At 44.5% G+C, this 20981-nt stretch overlaps 1 protein-coding gene across 1 annotated transcript in view; it reads left to right on the top strand.

Annotated features, from left to right (window-relative positions):
- Window positions 1–20981, top strand: part of LOC308105879 (kalirin-like) — a 229571-nt gene that overhangs the window by 196868 nt on the left and 11722 nt on the right. Inside the window, 6 exon segments of the mRNA XM_080456807.1 lie at window positions 683–1002; window positions 5039–5225; window positions 14136–14198; window positions 14826–14853; window positions 19652–19814; window positions 20026–20147. Coding sequence (XP_080312933.1) covers window positions 683–1002; window positions 5039–5225; window positions 14136–14198; window positions 14826–14853; window positions 19652–19814; window positions 20026–20147 — 883 coding nt within the window.

Raw genomic sequence — 20981 nt, 5'->3', positions numbered from 1 at the left:
AGGAGGCTCTCCGCTTCCGCATTGAGCGAGTGTACATGAAGTGTACGCTCGAGCTGCCTCCACAGCTCCTCGCGGCAGACTTCCGAATCACGTGTACACGTTTTTTTTTCCGTTTTTTTCCCCTTCTCCTGTGACGTATACATGGTCCTCCTCCACATGTGGCCACACAAACAATGCTTGAAACCCGAAACCATGCCGAAAACACCGCCCCCCACCCTCTGTAATGGGGTCTCCTCCTCCAGGAATAAATGGCTTTGCACAAGAATGTTAACTATAAAGATAACGATGTGGCCATCCATCCACATTGATGAATTGTCTATTCTTATATTCTGTATTATTCTATACCTGCATATTATTCTATGCATGTATATTTTCATCCACGGCTCTGGTCCAGCTGTGTGACACGTCATAAGTGGTCGCGGAATTTGCCGTCGCTTTGAAATGACGCTGAGTGCATTCCGATCCTGTGAGGCCAGCTGGTCGACCACTCCGTCCTCGCAAATAATCCTCGGCTCCTCGCAGGGGCGGGGCTTAGGCGCGAGTGGAGGAAGCGAGTGAGCGAGTGACTTTGGGGAATGGAATTCAGCTATAGACACACCTTAACCTCCTCTCCTCTCCTCTCCTCTCCTCTCCTCTCCTCTCCTCTCCTCTCCTCTCGTCTCGTCTCGTCTCCTCTCCGCAGCAGGAGGACAGTGGAGGAGGTGTAGGGGGAGGAGCTACTGGCTGTAATGGCGTCTCCTCCTCCATGGGGGTGTGTCAGGACTACTCGGCTCTGAAGGAGAATGAGATCAGCGTCTCATTGGGCGAGACGGTGCAGATCCTGGCCACCAATCAGCAGAACATGTACCTGGTCTACCGGCCGGCCGACAGCCAATCACCGGCCGCCGAGGGCTGGGTGCCGGGACATGTCCTGGCCCCGCCCACAAAGACCATAAAAGACTCTGCGTCCGCTTCCTCCTTCCTGGTGGCGGCTGCGGCGACAGCCGACGCCCACAACATCAAGTAAGTCCCGCCCACAACCCCCACAATCCCCCAGATGCACTTCCTGGTTTGTTTTTTTTTCTTCTCCAAAACCGAACACTCGGATTGGACGGCATGCAGAGCCTGTGGCGGGTTTTGAGTTTTTTTGTGACCCCACTCCCCTAACTCCTCCCCACTCCCCCCTCCCCCCTTTCATGTTTTGGAACTAACTATCGGAGTTCACAGAAACTCGGCTCAGCAACGCCCCCTAGTGGCAAGTAGATAAAAACAAACTGGAGGCTAAACAATGAGCACTGATGTGGGGAGATGAACCCGGGACTCTTATTTCAGTTTCTAACCCTGTTTGATTATTATTATTATTATTATTATTGATTTGTTTTGTTATTACTCCTTTGTTGAAAAAGAAAACAACAACACCACACTGAGGTGACCAGTGGGACTGTCAACCCTTTCTTCTCCTCTAGGGGGAGCGCTTATATTTGTAATATTGTCTGTGGCAATCTGTACAGATGTGTGTTGTTTTTTAATTAACCGTTGTTCAGTCACTGTTGGGTTGGTTTTCTATCTTGGTACTAATTATTTTATTGTTCTGTTTTTTTGTTTTGTTTTGTCAGGTTTTTTTGGGGGGGGGGAGTGGGAAACAAAGTTTAAAGGGATATTTCACTTTCATACATTATTCATTTTATCAGAATGTTACCCTTCCTATACAAACCCATTGTAACTTCAAACCTAACTTTTTGACCATGATAGATTAATTGAAAACACTGGTCCTTGGTTCTGGTGACTGATATTGTCCTTCTAATGTGTGTGTTTTTTTTCATATTTTTTTTTTACCTCATTCATTTATTTAATTTTATTTATTTTTAATTTCCCCCCCAAAAAGATACAAAAATAAACATGATTGAAAAAAGCACGGTCTCCTCACGCATTAGAAGGACATTATCAGTCATCAGAACCAAGGACTGTGTTTCTGATGAATCTAACATGGTTAAAATGGAGTTTGAAGTTACAATGGGTTTGTATAGGAAGGGGGAGTGTCTGATAAAATGAATATCAAATATCTAAATAGTGAATGAAGACACGTATAAACTGTCTGGGGAGAAACACTAAAGCCTGAGTAGACGTTAAAATGACCCCTAACATGTTTAATAGTGAAATAAATATCCCTTTATGTTAGTTTCTCTCTCACTTTTTGTTTTGTTTTGTGATGTTTTCTTTTAATTGTTTTGTTTTATTTTGTTGAATCGTTTTCTCTCAAAAATTCACTGTACAAAGACTCTTCCTCTCTGGAACATTCCCCTTAAAAAAAACACATGAACTCTAGCGCCCCCTATATGGGAATGTTAATAATAATAATATGACGAAAATAGCAGATCTACAAGTTAGATATGTTATTTTGGGCGAAGGGATATGGCGTAGAGGGGGGGAAAGGAGGGCGCTAAGTACAGAGCCCTCGATCTACGAAGTCTCTTTAGAGGGTTTAAAATATGTTGGAATAGTTTTTTTTTTTGCACTATTTAAAAAAAATGAAAAAATAATTATGAATGAAATGACGTCAGGTTGTGCAATAATATTATATTTGATTTTAGTGGCAATGTTTTCAGCATTGTACTCTAGTCTAATAATAATGATGATTTTAAATGTATTTTAAATAATGTAAAAATAAACTTTTTGGATGTTGAATATGTCTGTTAGCGCAGTGACGACTGTTGAAGTCATTTCCTGCTTTATTTTGGCTCCAGGAGGAACGATGACGGTTTGTAGTTCATATTTGTACATAAAACTACAACTCTCTGCTCGTCCTAGTGGAGATGGAGGGTAAAGAGGAAGTGATGACTGTTTGTAGTTCATATTTGTACATAAAACTACAACTCTCTGCTCCTCCTAGTGGAGATGGAGGGTAAAGAGGAAGTGATGACGGTTTGTAGTTCATATTTGTACATAAAACTACAACTCTCTGCTCCTCCTAGTGGATGGAGAGTGAATAAAAGTTGATAAAAATGCCCACAACGTTCGTCTTTATTAGATAGTTATCATAACAAAGTCATGTTAATGTATTTTTACATTTTTAGATTGAATTGGGTATTTAAAGGGGCCTACCACTCATTTTCAACATTGAACTATGTCTTTAATACACCTTAGAACTGTTGTGTGGAAATAAGAAAACAGTCCCCCCTCCCCCCCCCCCCCCCCTTCTATGTTGGCTATAACTGGAGAATTGATTGAGGTCATGTGATCAGTGACATCCGCAGGGTGTACTTTTGGCTGAGGGGGCGGAGCCAAAAGCTTTGTTTACACTTTGGTTTAATCAACCTTAGTGGAGGTCTAGTATGGTTACGGCTCACGGTATATTTTTTATAAACTGTTATCATGTATGATAGGTCTTATAGACTGTTATCATGTATGATAGGTCTTAAAGGTCTCAAAATGTTGCTTTCAGTTGTGTTTGTGTTTTATAGTTTGTAGTGGTTTGATTTGTTATTATTTCTACTAACCCCCCCCACACACACACACACACACACACACACACACACACACACACACACACACACACACACACACACACACACACACACACACACACACACACACACACACACACTCACTCCACAGAAGATCAATCACAAAACTTAAATGAATCAAGAAGGAAACAGACTTGGTTTGAGTTTGAATTAGTTTTTTGTCTTTCTTATAGTTTTACTGCTGGTAAAACAAGCCTTCCTCAAGATCGTTTTGTATATCTTGTAACGGAGTGTTTCTGCATGGCGGTATTGATAGTTTTACTTAAGTAAAAAAATGTGAGTACTCTTTCCACCACTGCAATTTCTGAAAGTTTCAGTCACAGGAAAAAACTCAGTAACACGATAGGATTGTGTTACGCAAAGGTATGTGCGGTATCTTTACCTGCTACCATTTTCTCTCTCTCTCTCTCTCTCTCTCTCTCTCTCTCTCTCTCTCTCTTCCCCCCCCCCCCCCCGCACCGTTTACATTTCCAGCATCACCCATTTCAACTGTGGGACTCATTTTCAACCTTATCTTCATATAATTGGTCCTCACTAATGCTCATTATAATATTATATCTTATCTTCATATAATTGGTCCTCACTAATGCTCATTACAATATTATATTATATCTTATCTTCATATAATTGGTCTTCACTAATGCTCATTATAATATTATATTGTATCAATGGACCAATTATATGAAGATAAGTATAGATAAGTATAAGTTAATATTATACTTACTTATACTTACTAATATAATAAGAAGATAAGTATAATATAATATTATAATGAGCATTAGTGACGACCAATTATATGAAGATAAGATATAATATTATAATGAGCATTAGTGAGGACCAATTATATGAAGATAAATACAATATTATAATGAGCATAGGCGATTTTTAGGGGGGGCAATATATATATTTGTGTATATATATATATTTTTTGCCAATATATGGGAAGTATATGCAGATTATATGCTGCATGTCTGCCATATTCAGGTTCATGTATGTGCATATATGTGGATATATAGGAAATATGTCTCTTCTGTGTCCACATATATGTATATGTCTCTTCTGTGTCCACATATATGTATATATATTTATATATGTACATATATAGAGACATATAAACGCAGGCGGACAATTTTGTCACATATGATAAGCATATGTTGCATATTATGTAAAAACATATATATTTTTCTTTGCCCCCCCCTGGTGGCAGAGGCAAACATCGCCTATGATAATGATCATTAGTGAGGACAAATTATATGAAGATAAGATATAATATTATATTATAATGAGCATTAGTGAGGACCAATTATATGAAGATGTGTCTACAAATGGAACTAAATGGACCAATCAGGGTCCGTTTAGACCCACTGGGGGTCCCTGGACCCCACATTCAGAACCACTTGTCTGTCAATCTGTCCTTTCCTCTGATTGGTCGAACTCTGAACTGCTGTTATCTCATTGGTCCAATCTGCTACACCAGAAGGTTTCTCCTTTTCTTCTGATTGGTGGATTATTGTTTGACTTCCTGTCCTGAACAGGAAGTCACTGTCGTGGAACACTCTGCGCGCCAGGAAGCGCGCCGAGGCCGCCAACGAGGTTGTGGCCACAGCGGGGTTCAAAGGTCAGGAGGTCAACGGCCTGCTCCTCCCTCGTAAGGCCAAAGAGCCGACGCCCCCTCCGGCGCTCGGCTCCGCCTCCTCCTCTGCCAAGGGGTCAAAGGGCAAAGTGAGTAGTACGCATGCTGATGATGTCCTATGCGTGCGCCAATTACCCCCCCCCCCCCACCTCCTCAATGACCTGCCTGTCCATAGACATGTGACAATTGCACATTATTATTATTAGTATTCCACTCGACCTGTGCATGTTATTATATTTGTAAAATATACTGTATGTAACATGTTTGAAGCCATGAGAAAATATGAACTTGTCCTATTCACGTGAGCTGTAATGGGTCTGATTGGGGGGGATAATTGAATCATTAGTGCCACCCGAGGTTATTAATACAGGGTGTGGTACACAACAGAGGGGTTGAACGAACCAAACCGTTTGTGCCAGGTTGAACGGAGGAGGAAAGCAGAGACTTTGAAGCGCCAGTTTATACCGTTTTGATAGTTTAAACGTGACATTAAGCTGCAGCCAAGGTTAACGGACTTTCGAACCCCGCGGAGAGGAACCTGCCGTTTCTGTCGGGCCGTGGGATCCGAGCGCCGTGGTCGAGACGCCGGTCGGGATTGGAGCCGACAGCCGAAACCGGTGAGATCAACCCGAGCGTTCTGCTCGTGTTGGAATACAAATTAGAGGGGTACCCCGTTATCTAGTTATTATTTGGGCCGCATCGGGCGGAGAAGACTTTTCTTTTCATTTGGAGTAAAAGGATTAAAAGGAACTGTTGCGTCGCGGGAGCGCGATCCGAAGAGAGCGGTCGCGGGACTATTTATTTATTTATTTTAGCAGCGTGCGTGCATGACAGACTCTTAAACGCCGTGTGTATTTGTTTATTGTTTGTATTTGCGTTGTGACCCGCCGGGTTACAAGGGACAGTGGGATTTGTTTGGGAGGGAGGGGCAGTTAAAGTGATTATTGTTTGTTTTTGATTTATTTGGTTGTTTGCTTGTTTATTTTATTTATCAGGGAGAGTAACAGGGACAGAAGTAATTTCAAAGTGATATTATTTGATTTAAACACCTTGTGTTCTGTCAGTTTATACAAAGGCTTCTATATAAAAAATCTTATCAGTTAAAACACCCACCGATCTCGTTGTTTTTCCTTTTTAGTAGTAATTATCCTTTCAGATAAAAAGGCAGATTGTTACATGTGGTGGCCCGTACGGGGATCGTGGGTTTAAAAGTAGACACTGAAAGCCAGTATTTGAGAATTGATTTAGAAACAAAAAAAAGGTAACATTTTATAATACACTGTAAAAAAAACTTCTGAAAAAAACGATGGCACAAAGTGGGGAAAACCCAGAACAGCTAGCACAGATAGTAGAGGAGGCTGTTCAGGGCGAGGAGGAAGTTAATATTCCAGATCGCCAATCATTTGAACGTCACCGTAGTCCTGTAGGTGAAATCACGTCACTCATTAGCTCTTTGTACATCTCTGATGAGGAAGACGAGGATGAGGAGGACGAAGAGGAGGCCCAATACAGCAGGACTTGGCCATGATTAAGGACAAGATTCGGACCTTGGAAGGTCATGTGGAGCATGTGCTGGGTGAGTTCGAGAAAGCGAGCGAGAGTACTATTAACCGCGAAGAGGTTCTGAGGGAGTACATGGATCGTAGAATGGGCGAGATGGAGGTGCTTGTGAGGAACACAGTCAAACAATTAGAGCAAGGGGTTGTTGAGTGTTTACAGAGGAGGGATGAGAAATGGAATAATGAGGTCTCGAAAATAAAAAGAGCAAGTACCGCTCACCTCAGAAGGGCCCATGTTTCACCTTCGCCCAGAATTTAGTTTCTATGGAACACATACACCTCGCCATCACCCCACAAGTACTCCTTACCGACAGTCCACCAGTACACCTCAGGTACCGCCCACGGCTGCCTCGCAGGGTCCATCCGTCCCAGTACCAGCCAGTCAGCCCGTCAGTGCACTTCAGGTAGCTCCCACTATGGCCTCTCATGACCTGCCCACCCTCGTTTCTTCCTGTCAATCCGTCACGCCATCTGGGGGGCAGCACCCCGTTGCAGCTACTGACCAGGCCGTTAGTGCACCACCTGTTCAGCCCGCCAGTGCCTACCGATACTCTAAACCCGCCATCAGGATGGAATTCCCTAAGTATGACGGATCTAAGGAGATTTCGGATATCATGTACTTTGTGGAGCAATGTGAGAACTTCTTCTCTGTTAGGCCCATGTCAGATGTGGAGCTCATGGGGACGCTTTCGAGTGTCCTTGAGGGGTCCGCCAGGAGTTGGTGGACATCCGAGAGGCAGAAGTGTAAGTCTTGGGCAGGGTTTAAGGAAGCGTTTCTTGTCGCGTTCTTGCCTACCGATTATCAATCGGAACTGGAAGAGAAGCTGCGTGACATGCTGCAACTTCCCACCCAAAGTCTACGAGACTTTGCCTATGACTACCGTGCGCTCTGTCTGAAGTGGAAGCCGGAAATCACTGAAAGTGAATTGGTGAGGAAGATTCTCAACAACTGTAATCCGAGGATTGCTGGGTGTCTGCGCGGACACGTTCAGACGGTGGATCAACTGGTGAAGGTTGGGTCCCAAGTGGAAAAGGATTGTTCTTCCTCCAGCGCCTACTGGAAGAAGGTAAATCAACAAGGCGGAGACAAGGGAGTCAAACAGGGCGGAGACAAGGGAGTCAAACAAGGCGGTGACAGAGGAGTCAAAACATCGACAGGGAAAGGAGCTCAGATGGCACGCATGGATGTCAAACTGGGGCAACCTGACAAAGAGGAGTGGATGAACCTATTAGTCGTGCCTATTGCCACCAGAGGCGTTGAGTTTGAAGCGGTGATGGACACAGGCTGTTCATACACCCTGATGAGGAGAAGCAACTGGCAGCGGTTATCCCGAGTGGGGGAACATCTGAGGAAGTGTGATGACCGGAAGTTCATCCTGGCGGATGGAAAGGAGCACCAAGCGGTGGGGAAGGTGGGTTTGATCTACGACTGGCATGGTCATATGTGGTCTGTGGAAACATTCGTCCTAGACGACCACAATCTCACCTTCCCTTTGATGCTGGGCCTCGACTTCTGCCTCAAGACCAAAACTGTCCTCAACTTTGGCGAAAAGACTTACGGAGTGTGGGGTCCTGAGGGCTACACACACTATCCCTTTGCCTCACAGGCCTCACCCGCCCTGTCCTCGGCAAAACTCTATCTCGCTGTGCCGGTGTCGCCATTGATGGGCAGTGTTGGTGTCCCGCCATTACACCGTGTCCAAAATGTTCCACCCGAGGTGGAATGTCTCTTCCAGAGATGGCCGTCTGTGTGCTCGGGACAACTAGGTAAGACCAATGTTGCCACCCATAAGGTGCACACCACGGATGAAATGCCGGTGCGATGTAGAGCCTACCGAGTCTCACCGTACAAACGCCAAATCATCGTGGATGAGGTACAGGGGATGCTCACCAAGGGAATCTTGGAACCCTCCGACTCTTCCTGGGCCGCACCGGTAGTGTTGGTCAAGAAGCCGGACGGGAGTAACCGATTCTGTGTGAACTACTCAACTCCAAAACTAATCTGGATGCCTACCCCATGCCTCTGATACACGACATCTTGGAATCAATGCATGGAGCATGCCATTTTAGCACCCTGGATCTGAAAGCAGGATACTGGCAGGTTGCCATGGATAAAGAGAGCAAACACAAGACCGCAGTCATAACACCCATCGGACTGTATCAATTCAGAACCATGCCCTTTGGACTGAAAAATGCCGGTGCTACTTTCCAGAGATTGATGGAGAGAGTGCTCGGTGATCTCAAGGCAAGGTGCTGTTTCGTCTACATCGACGACATTATCGTTTTCTCTCCAAGTCCCGAGCAGCATATGAAAGATCTTGATGCCGTGTTCGCCAAGCTTCATGTCGCTAACCTCACCCTGAATCTTGAGAAATGTCACTTCTACCGAGAGCAGCTGAAGTTTCTGGGACATATCGTCTCTGCCCAGGGGGTTGAGACGGACCCAGACAAAACCGTTGCCGTTATGAACTACCCAGCTCCCCATGACTTGAAGTCACTGCAGAGATTTCTCGGAATGGCGGGCTGGTATTTCAAATTCATGCCTCACTTCGCAGACCTGGCCGCGCCGTTAAATCACTTGAAGCGGAAGGGGGTGAAGTGGAATTGGACGGAGGAATGCCAGACAAACTTTGAAAAGTTGAAGCAGACTCTAGTGGAGGCGCCTGTGTTGGTCCAGCCCGATATGTCACTACCGTTCCAGGTGCATACTGATGCCAGTAGTGTCGGGTTGGGAGCCGTACTGACCCAGCAGGTGGGCGGCTTAGAGAAGGTGATTGCTTATGCCTCTCGGGGACTCAGAGGAGCCGAATGCAACTACTCTACATCCGAGAGAGAGTGTCTTGCGGTCGTGTGGGCGGTGGAAAAGTGGAAACACTTCCTTGAAGGAGTGGAGTTTGACGTGTACACCGACCATGCTGCCCTCACTTGGGCATTCAAGAACCCTAAGTCCTCGTCTAGACTCACTCGCTGGACAATACGCCTTCAAGAATTCCAATTCAACATATACTACAGGAAGGGTCACCTGAACATCGTCCCTGACGCCTTGTCTCGGGCGGTGACTCCAACTGAACAGCAGACAGTGTGTGCAGTAGTGGCAGTGTCTGGCAACTCGGAACTACCCACAACGCTAGATGATCTAGCCAAAGCACAGAGCGCGGATCCTAAGGTCAGAGATCTTCTGGAGAACCTCGACCTGTCGAACCAGCGGACCGATCGGATAGGCTTCGAGGAGATTCAGGGAATATTGTATCGGAGGCAACCAACCAGGGACATCGGACTGAAGTATCAGGTGGTGGTGCCCGAGAGCCTTGTCCAATGTTTCCTGGAGTACTTCCATGACCGCCCCATGAGTGGGCATCTAGGAAGACTAAAGACCCTACTTCGAGTTCTCGAGGTGGCCTGGTGGCCGACGGTCCGCCGAGAGGTGTGGGACTATGTTAAGAAGTGTCAAGTTTGCCAGCAGTACAAGCCAGAGAATCAAAAACTATCCGGTATGTTGCAGTCCACCCAGATAAGCCAGCCAGGAGAGGCCCTCGGGATCGACCTGATGGGGCCGTTCCCGAGGAGCAAGAAGGGAAACACCATGTTGTTGGTCACCATCGACTACTACACCAAATGGGTGGAAATGTTTCCGCTGAGAGATGGTAAAGCCCCGAGGCTTAGTGCGATCCTTAAAGATGAAATATTCACTCGATGGGGTGTCCCTAAGTACCTGATCTCGGATCGCGGACCACAACTAACTGGAAATGTCTTTGACGATCTCTGCAAGACCTGGGGTGTGGTACACAAGTTCACCACCAGCTACCACCCCCAGGCCAACGTCACGGAGAGGGCAAACCGGACCATCAAGACTATGATCGCATCATTTGTGGGAGACCAGCACAACAAGTGGGATCAATGGTTGCCCGAGTTCCGATACGCCATCAACACTGCAATGCATGAGACCACCATACACCTGCTGAAATGTCCATGGGCCGTGGGTTGTACGGACCCTTGGAGCGTATGTTAGCATCTCCACCAATGCCCTCACAACCCTCTTACAATCTCCTAGAAAGGCAGCAGGCCATGGTCAAAGAGGTCAAACGAAGGGTGGGTGTCGCTCAAGCCAGACAAGCCAAGTATTATAATGCCCGGCGGAAACATGTACAGTTCCAGCCGAGCGATTTGGTCTGGGTGAGAACACATCCACTCTCCAAAGCATCTGATGCATACTCGTCGAAGCTTGCACCAAAATGGTCAGGTCCAGCTATAGTGACGAGTCAGACAGGCCCCATAAATTACAGAGTGAAATGGAAAGATAGTGACAAAGTGGATACGCTTAATGTGGTCAACCTCAAACCCTACTTTGGTAGGACTTGAAAATTAGCTTCCAGCTTGGGGGGGGGGGGGACTGTGACAATTGCACATTATTATTATTAGTATTCCACTCGACCTGTGCATGTTATTATATTTGTAAAATATACTGTATGTAACATGTTTGAAGCCATGAGAAAATATGAACTTGTCCTATTCACGTGAGCTGTAATGGGTCTGATTGGGGGGGATAATTGAATCATTAGTGCCACCCGAGGTTATTAATACAGGGTGTGGTACACAACAGAGGGGTTGAACGAACCAAACCGTTTGTGCCAGGTTGAACGGAGGAGGAAAGCAGAGACTTTGAAGCGCCAGTTTATACCGTTTTGATAGTTTAAACGTGACATTAAGCTGCAGCCAAGGTTAACGGACTTTCGAACCCAGCGGAGAGGAACCTGCCGTTTCTGTCGGGCCGTGGGATCCGAGCGCCGTGGTCGAGACGCCGGTCGGGATTGGAGCCGACAGCCGAAACCGGTGAGATCAACCCGAGCGTTCTGCTCGTGTTGGAATACAAATTAGAGGGGTACCCCGTTATCTAGTTATTATTTGGGCCGCATCGGGCGGAGAAGACTTTTCTTTTCATTTGGAGTAAAAGGATTAAAAGGAACTGTTGCGTCGCGGGAGCGCGATCCGAAGAGAGCGGTCGCGGGACTATTTATTTATTTATTTTAGCAGCGTGCGTGCATGACAGACTCTTAAACGCTGTGTGTATTTGTTTATTGTTTGTATTTGCGTTGTGACCCGCCGGGTTACAAGGGACAGTGGGATTTGTTTGGGAGGGAGGGGCAGTTAAAGTGATTATTGTTTGTTTTTGATTTATTTGGTTGTTTGCTTGTTTATTTTATTTATCAGGGAGAGTAACAGGGACAGAAGTAATTTCAAAGTGATATTATTTGATTTAAACACCTTGTGTTCTGTCAGTTTATACAAAGGCTTCTATATAAAAAATCTTATCAGTTAAAACACCCACCGATCTCGTTGTTTTTCCTTTTTAGTAGTAATTATCCTTTCAGATAAAAAGGCAGATTGTTACAGACATATAAAGGTAGACGCCTCCTCTGGCTCTGAAGCGTCGGCACAGCGGGCGCGCTTCCGCTTCCTGGGCAAGGAAGCTTTTGTTCCTGGGGGACAGCTGGAAATTTCCGCGTGCGTCACAGAAGGGGGCGTTCAGTAGGCCAATGAGAGGCAGGTGGGGGCGGGACAACTAGATTCTGACAAGTCCTGGAAAAGACGCGCTGTGATTGGCCAGTGCCCGTTCCCCCCATTTCCGGGGGGGACGGGCACTGGCCAATCACAGCACGTATGGCGGCCACCATACCAAACAGGTCGCTCCAACGAACTGCAGAGGCCAATGAGGTATCTAGGTTTCTATATCTATGTGCCTGTCCTCCTTCACATGTGTGTGTGTGTGTGTGTGTGTGTGTGTGTGTGTGTGTGTGTGTGTGTGTGTGTGGTTTTGTGCACTTGTGTGTGTGTGTGTGTGGTTGTGTGCACTTGTGTGTGTGTGTGCACTTCTTTCCTCCTACAGACTGACAGTTAAATAAATTGATTTGAGTGTAATGTAATGTTGTATGTTATTAACCCATTAAGACCTGAGGTTCCGATTCTACAAAATATTTAGTTTATTTTTATTTTTATAAAATAAATAAACTCATATATATTCAAAGATTTGCACACATTTCCCAAAAAATAGCAGATCTACAAGCTCGTAGATGAGCTTGTAGATATTCTATTTTTGAATAGCCAAAGAAATATAAAGTGACACATACGTTACAGGTTTTAATGGGTTAATTATATATATGTATATGTATGTATGTATGTATGTATGTATGTATATGTATGTATGTAATGTTAACCCTCCATGACTGGAGTCCATTGATCCATCGATGGATGTCATTCCAGGGGGGCCCACCAGGGGGCCACAGAGCTCGTATTTCCATATTTTAACTTTTTCGAGAATTAGTGCCATTCTAGTATGTCACACTAAAGTAGCCAATATAGCAGATCTACAAGCTCAAAACGTGTCGCATCGCAAAGTGTTTTGACGTTGTAGATCTGACGCTAACACTAACCAATTTTTTTTCGAATTTGCCCATGTTTGTTTTATGGCTGGGTGGTACCAGATCGTTGTTTACGCTCCCTCTAGTTGTGATTGTGGGGTGTCACTAACTTTTTGGAGGTATTTACTCAGATATGCGGGTATAGGGGGCATTTCAGGCAAATTTGCAATTACAAGTTTGAAGACCAATCCCATCTTTAGTTGTTTAACCCCGTCTTCTTGGTGAGTCATGGGCCCCAGTCTGAGAAGCAGTCGAATCGGTGTGTTTTGGGAGGTTTGAAGCTTAGTTTTCAGTAATCTCTCAAGAACAGATTCTGCACTGCGTGAGAATCTGTCGTGAAGGCTCGTCGTAACATGTACACACTGGGCTACAAGTGGGCGTGCCTTCAGATCAGGAAGCAGGCCGCGCTTTACCCAATCAAATGTAGTGGGCGGGATTCACATGTCCGTCGATCTTTCCCCCTCGAAACAAACCGAAACTAATTTAACAATAGCGTCCGCGGAGCAGACAAAACCACGGAAATATATTCACATTTTAACTTACTCTTTCATCATAGAAACAAGTGGGCTTATAACCAAAACGATCCATGTTCTCTGGGAGAAGTGGTGTTAGTGTTCCGTGTAGAAATATTGTTAGTGGGAATGAAAACACAAGCGCACCAACCGGAAGTGACGCGGCATAGGCATACACAAACACCGGTCTCCTTGCGCTCTGGCTCTACGTTTTCTTCCCCCCAGAGCCAACAGACATAGAACAAACAGCAGAGGGCGCTGTTTTTCATTTTCAGTTGGCGATGGGTTCCCAGATTGAGTTTTCAGTGACACTGAGGTGCTGGAGTACCAAGAGGTGCAAGCAGACAGACAGACAGACAGACAGACAATTTATCTTCCTCTACTAATCTGATCCCTCCATATTTACCTTCCTCCCACTCCTTCGTGTCTTTCCTCTTCCTCTCTCTCTCCCTCCCACCCTGTGCTCTTCCCCACACCTCTATTTGTCTACTCTCCTCTCCTCTCCTCTACAGGAGAGTCATAGCTCAGAGGAGTCAGACTGTGATGATGACCTAGTGCCTAAGACAGGCATGGAGGTACGCACACGCGCGCACACACGTACACACGCACGCACGAGTACACACACACACACACACACACACACACACACACACACACACACACACACACGCACGTATACACCTACGCGCACCTATGCGCACATGCGCAGCGCACGTGTGCGCAATGTATTTGTTAGATGACATTAGTTGAAACGCATTGAGTGCCAAAAACGGTAAAAAATAAAATGAAATTAATAAATAAATAAAATAAAAAAATTTCACAGAACCAGATTTTTTTTCGCACACAGAACCAGGAGATAACGTGTTACAAAGATTTACTGCTCCATTCACTTCCTGGTTAAAATATTTGGGAAATATTCTGTATCTCGGCTCCTGTGTTTTACTATGTATTTTTGGCGAAACATGCTATTTTCAACTGGCTGCAATTATGGAACGGATTACTGTGATCGGATTTTTTTTCTTTCGATTCTACGAGACCCCCCCTGTCACCGTGAGGACGCTGATCACGGAAAATATTTTGTGACGATTTTAACGATTAAATTTTTTTTTTTTAATTTAAAAACGCTGGCACTGGCTGTACCCTGTTTAAAAAAACCTGGCACTCTTTCATGTCATTAACATGCTGGCTCGTTTCTCCTACAGCTGTTCAACCCCAACTTCATCCAGGAAGGTAAGGTGTGTGTGTGTGTGTGTGCGTGTGCGTGTGCGTGTGCGTGTGCGTGTGTGTGTGTGTGTGTGTGTGTGTGTGTGTGTGTGTGTGAGTGTACGCGCGCGTTTCAGTGTCAGAAAGTAATGGCCAGCACTCAGAAGTCCTTCTGGTTTTAATTCATAGACGCACGGACAGCCAGTGGTGTAAAGTAACTAAGTACATTTACTCAAGTACTGTACTTAAAGGGATATTTCACTTTCAAAAAAACTTTTGGTCATTTTATCGTCTACTCAGGCCTTTGTGAGCCCCTCAGACAGTTTTTACGTTGCTCGATTCAGTATTTAGATATTTGATATTCATTTTATCAGACACGCCACCTTCCTATACAACCTTATATCATTTTTATTTTTCCATGCTTCCCCCCCCCCCTTTTTTTTGTACATATATTTTTTAAATGCTTTTTTTGTACATAGTGGTATTTTTTTTATGTATTATCTGTATTTTCATGTTGATTTTTGAACTGTTTGGTTGCTACTATATATGTCTATGAAATTAACTCAAGGGACCCCAACGGAAACAAGTCCGCAAGGACTTTTTTGGCCGGACCTTTTAGACAAAAGCATTATAAATGTAACTGTGTTGTTTTACATTCTTTTGCCTAATAAATTTTTCAATCAATCAATCAATACTGCCCTCCTAATACGTGAGGGGGCCGTGTTTTTTCCGATTATTTTTTTCATTTATTTTATTTAATTTTTTTATTGAATTTATTGTTTTTCATTTTCCAAAAAATATATAAAAATAAATGAAAAACGTAATTGAAAAAACACGGCCCCCTCGCGTATTAGGGGGGCGCTATGAGTCACCAGACACAAGGACGGGTGTTTTTATGAATCTAACATGGTTAAAGTGGAGTTTGAAAGTTACAATGGGTTTGGGGGCGTGTCTGATAAAATGAATATCAAAATATCTAAATACTGAATCGAGCAACTTAAAAACTGTCTTGGGGGCTCACAAAGGCCTGAGTAGACGATAAAATGACCAAAAGTTTTTTGAAATATCCCTTAAGTACAATTTTTTAGGTATTTTTTACTTTACTGGAGTATTTACAATTTTCAGTACTTTTACTTATACTCCACTACAACTATTTGAAAACAGAGTATTTGATTGAATACTTTATTAACAGTTGTCAGAGAGAGAGAGAGAGAGAGATGAAGAGAGAGAGATAGAGAGAGAGAGAGTAGAGAGAGAGAGAGAGAGTAGAGAGAGAGAGAGAGATAGATGAGGAGAGAGAGGAGAGAGAGATGAGAGAGAGAGAGAGAGAGAGAGAGAGACGTGTAGAGAGGAGTAGAGAGAGATAGATTAGAATCACTCAGCACGACTGAGAGCTCAGGCATTGTGAGCTAGTAGTATCTCTAATTTTGATGACAACACACGTCAGGCATTGTGAGCTCGTAGATCTGTATTCTGTAGACTCCGGTCAGGACTTGCATAACTGTCTGTTGAAACAAAAAGTGACTCCAAAGCGCCACCTCGTAGTAGTATTTGGAACTACATTTAATACGTGAGCTGAGTTGACTGCACGGCGCAAATGACACAAGTGATAGTCACATGAGAAACGACAAACTCAATAGGCATAAACTGTATATATACATTACGGCCATTTGAAAATAGCAGATCTACAAGCTCACAATGCGTCGCGATCAGGGCAGGAATTTCACGGCGGCCACGTCGTTGCCCCTCTCATTGGCCGTGTGCCCCTCGAATAATGACATGCTTTCACGTCCACAGTGGCCGTGGTGCCCCAGCTGCGCCCAGCAACTGATTTCACAGTTTTTCCTCTGCGCGATTTTCCTGTCAATACGTTTTTTTTTTTAGACACCAGTCCCTTTGGTTGAGCTGCGCAGCTACAACATGCACAGTGGTAGGTAGGTTTGATTTTGAGCCTCCTATGCCGTCTGAATCCCGCAACACAGTGTAACAGACACAAAAGCATTACCCGGGCCAAACAGGAGATGAATCTAACGCAGCCTGTTGAACTAATCAATGGTAGGTTTGATTTCTAGCCTGAGAGAGAGAGAGAGAGGATTCCGTAGTCCTACAGACCGATGTGCCGCGATGTTTTTTTCAAAAGCAAAATATAGATGAATACATCTGATAAAATACAGCGAAATCCCCAAATTATGAGTCTTAATATAAAGCAAGCAACAGAATAACTGCAAACAAATTAAAAGTTTAGGCTATCAATATCATACAAAAGAGTGACCTCACCGCTCTGACGGACAAGAAATAAATAATCCTTTTGCAAACCACATCCATGTTCTGTTCGTTTGTCAACAATGATCTAAATGGGAAGTGTATTTCAGCAGCTAGAATGTGACAGTTTTAGTCAGTTTTTTGGTGCGCAACACTGCCCTCGTTTAAGTGAATTGCTTTCACCTGCTGCTGCTGTGCGGAGTGTGCGCAACAGGACATATCTCCGCCAAGCCAGGGTGACCTACCCAGGCCCATGAAATTCATATGCAGGCATAGTAGCCAATTAGAATGAAATCTGCAAAAACGGACTCATATACTGATACAGAACCATATATTGGCTATATATTATGGCTGTCGGGTGGAAATCTTGTATGTTCCTTTTTTATTATTATTTAAAAACAATTTAAAATCGTGAAAATAGCCAATCTACAAGCTGTAATTATTAATAATTAAGAAATACTATATTTTAAAGAGTGAAAAATCAACCAAAGTCATTATTAGTACAAGTTCAATCACATTTCCTTTGAATGAAAATAACTTGTGGGGAAAATACATAAAATCTCTAAATCTGTGAATCTAATGTGATTAATGTGAACCCTACTTCAGTCAGTGAAGTCCAGGGCTGAATGTGACATATTGAGACCTATATAACTAAATATTGGTCATTTGCCACCACATTATTTTGTGAAATAAATGGGTTATATTTCACAGATAGTTATACTATTCTTATAATATATTAAAATACAATCATCCTTAAAGGTAGGGTAAGTGATATTTTTTGGTTAAAACAAAAAGTGTTTTGTTAAAAGGTTAAAATTCTATATTCTGATAGTAATCATTGCTATAGAGTGTGTTTTCAGTAACAGATGTCTCCCTGTCTCTCCAGCTCTTTAATAAACAGAAAATATATGGTGTCAAAATCTCAGCCAATCAGGTGAAAGTACCCATTTTTAAGCTTAATTTGTTAGTGTTCCAGTTCCAATTTTGTCTGCTAATTTCTTAGTGTCACCACTTCCAATTTCACTTGTTTAATCTGTATCCTGATTGAGATCTCTGTCCTGGTTGGATAAAATTGGAAATGAAACTGAAACTGAAACGAAAATGCATTTTCTGTTTAATAAAGAGGTGGAGAGACAAGGAGACTCCTTTTACTGAACAAATACTCTATAGCAATGAGTACTATCAGAATATAGAGCTATTTAACAATTATTTTATATTCTGCATAATGAGTACTTTTACTTTTGGTACTTAAAATACATTTTGATACCAATACTTTTGTACACGTAAATTCAGAATTTCTGACTTTTACTTGTAACAGGGTATTTATACACTGCAGTATTGATACTTTTACTTAAGTAAAAATTTAAAAAAAAAAATCCACCACTGCGGACAGCATACATACACAGACACATGTCGGCGTCAAGCCTTCCTCAGCGTGGATGAAAACAGGAAACACGTCCGTGCTGCCAGTGGCGCGGGAAGGGGGGGGGGCTATGGGGGCTGCAGCCCAACTGGTGATGGGGGAAAAAAATAAATAATAATAATAATAATATATATATATATTTTCGGAAGACCGCATGGCTAATTTGCATACGCATAATATATTCACGAGGATATGCAAATGAGCCATGCGGTCTCTGGTCTCATAAGAATGAAAACAAACGCCAGCCATGGATCATAGCGGTCTGTTACGGTCATAGATGAACTTCAACCTGGTGTTTGCACTGTCGCGCGCCCGCGAGGAGTACCCCCCCCCCCCCCCCCCCCCACGCACAGCCCCCCTAGGTATTAAGGACTTCCCGCGCGCCTGCGTGCTGCTGTCGGTCCGTGCGTCTGTGAATTGCTGGCTATATTACATTCTTACTGTGAAGCTTGGTGAGCCGTGCACCCGGCAAACTGCATCCTGTACAGACTGAGCCTGATTATCAGACTGAAGCTGCGTGGGGCTTCAGTCTGAAATTGGCTGCAGTGTCGGCGATTGCAAGGGGGAGGGGATTCGAATTTCCCTAAACCAATCACAAGAGATCCACGGATCCGCCTACATCTGACATCGCACAGCTTGTTTTAACAGATATTCGCTGATTGGTTTGTCGTCAGACCCACCCCCACCTCCGACTCTCATTGGATGGTACTGGAGCGTACCGAAGTTATCCTAGGCTCACATTTTAACGCCAGACCAAGAGGCGGTCCACTCAGAGAGTGGGCGGGGTCTATGGTTTAGAACCAGGCTAGTACAGACTGGCCTCGGGAACCCATGCCGTTTCTTTTTTTTCTTTCAAAAGAAAAAAAAGCCTGGGGCAACGTTGCAGGAACTGTGGGCCCAGGAGTGGGAGTGAACCTTGTATTTTCCTAACCAATCAGAGTGCAGAGGGGCGTCAGTGTTCTGTGCAAAGGCTGGAGAGGGGGGGATGGGGGGCACATAGATTGGTGAAGCAATGAAGCTTGCGTTGGATTCCAGCGCTAGGTTTGGATCCGCCCCTCTAGGCCTTAGAAAGCCTGCGTTCCTCCAGCCTATGTACAGACTGAGAGGGGGCTCCTTTTTTACTTTTCTGCTGGGTCCCAGTGTCCCCAGAGTTCCTGGTGCCCCTGGGGGACGTGGTGTGTGCGTTAGGAGAGACCGTGGTGCTGTGCTGCAAGGCGTGCGGCCGACCCAAACCCACCGTCACCCTGAGAGGACCCGACCAGAACCTGGTGGTCAACAACACCCGCTTCTCCATCACTATCAGGTAATACTTTATTAAGACCGGGCGGGAACGCATCTGTGTCAATTTCCGATTTCTTTGGCCATTGGTCGAAACCGTTTTTGCTCGTTCATGTGTCTGACCCTGCAGCCGTAATAAAGCTGCAGTACCTATGATTGACCACTGCGTCCTCTCGGCTCTGGGGGCTTGTAGTGTATATACATTAAGTTTTGTTCTTCTTCGTTGGTGTTTGCAGGGACACGGGGGACATCTTGTTGAAGATCTGCAACCTGATGCCTCAGGACACCGGGATCTACACCTGCGTTGCCGTTAACAACCATGGCTCCGCCTCCTCCTCCGCCTCCATCAGAGTACAAGGTAAGCCCCGCCCCTACGTGGGGGGGGGGTATATACTTTATTTAACAACACATAGACTGCCAGAGTATATTCATAATATACTCACCTAGTGCCAGCGATTTTCATGTTTTATAACCTTTTCAACCGGTCACAGAAATGTTATATGCATTATGATCCATCTTCTGGCCGTTTGTATAAACGGTGATGATGCATGTACCAGCAGCCAGAGGGTTACGTTTTCTGAGGGGAAGTGTCATGAGGTAATTTTCACCAGCGCACCAGGCTGCAGGCACCATATCGGGTAATATTGCACGTATTTCCGATTTTTGACAAAATTACATGCACATTACAAAGACACACACTTAACACATTGACCGCCAGAGGTTAATCTCATAATGTACTCACCAGTGCCAACGTTTTATTGTTGTTTTTTGTTTTTTTCACGTCGCCATAGACCTCGTTAAAATCCTTAGGATCGAGCTGTGCACTGTTTGTAAACATCGCGGAGATCTCCCTGCGTGTACCAGTCCAAACCACGTGTCAAACGGAGCCGCCATGTTGTAGTTAGAACGGTTTATGTTAAACAGTGATCAGCGAGGAGAAAAAACTACAGGAAGAGAATTGAGTTTCAGCGTGCGCTTTAGAATGGGAGCCGGCGTGATCGCCAAAACCGGATCCCAAATAATTCTGTTTCCGGTGGTGTTACAATGAAATGTGCCGTACCGGAAAATTGAAAAAAGTTTTTTTTTTCGAAAAAAAGGAAAAAGCACCGCAGCCCGTAGGCTACGGGATCGGCGCTTAACCGTTGGATTTAACGGCCCGTAGAACTACGGGCCCGGCGGTCTATGTGTTAAG

This window comes from Gymnoscopelus braueri (assembly GCF_963280865.1).
Source record: "Gymnoscopelus braueri genome assembly, chromosome: 18".
In the NCBI taxonomy this organism is placed as follows: Eukaryota; Metazoa; Chordata; class Actinopteri; order Myctophiformes; family Myctophidae; genus Gymnoscopelus; species Gymnoscopelus braueri.
Note: the sequence above shows the minus strand (reverse complement) of the source record. Positions and strands in the feature narration are given on the sequence as shown.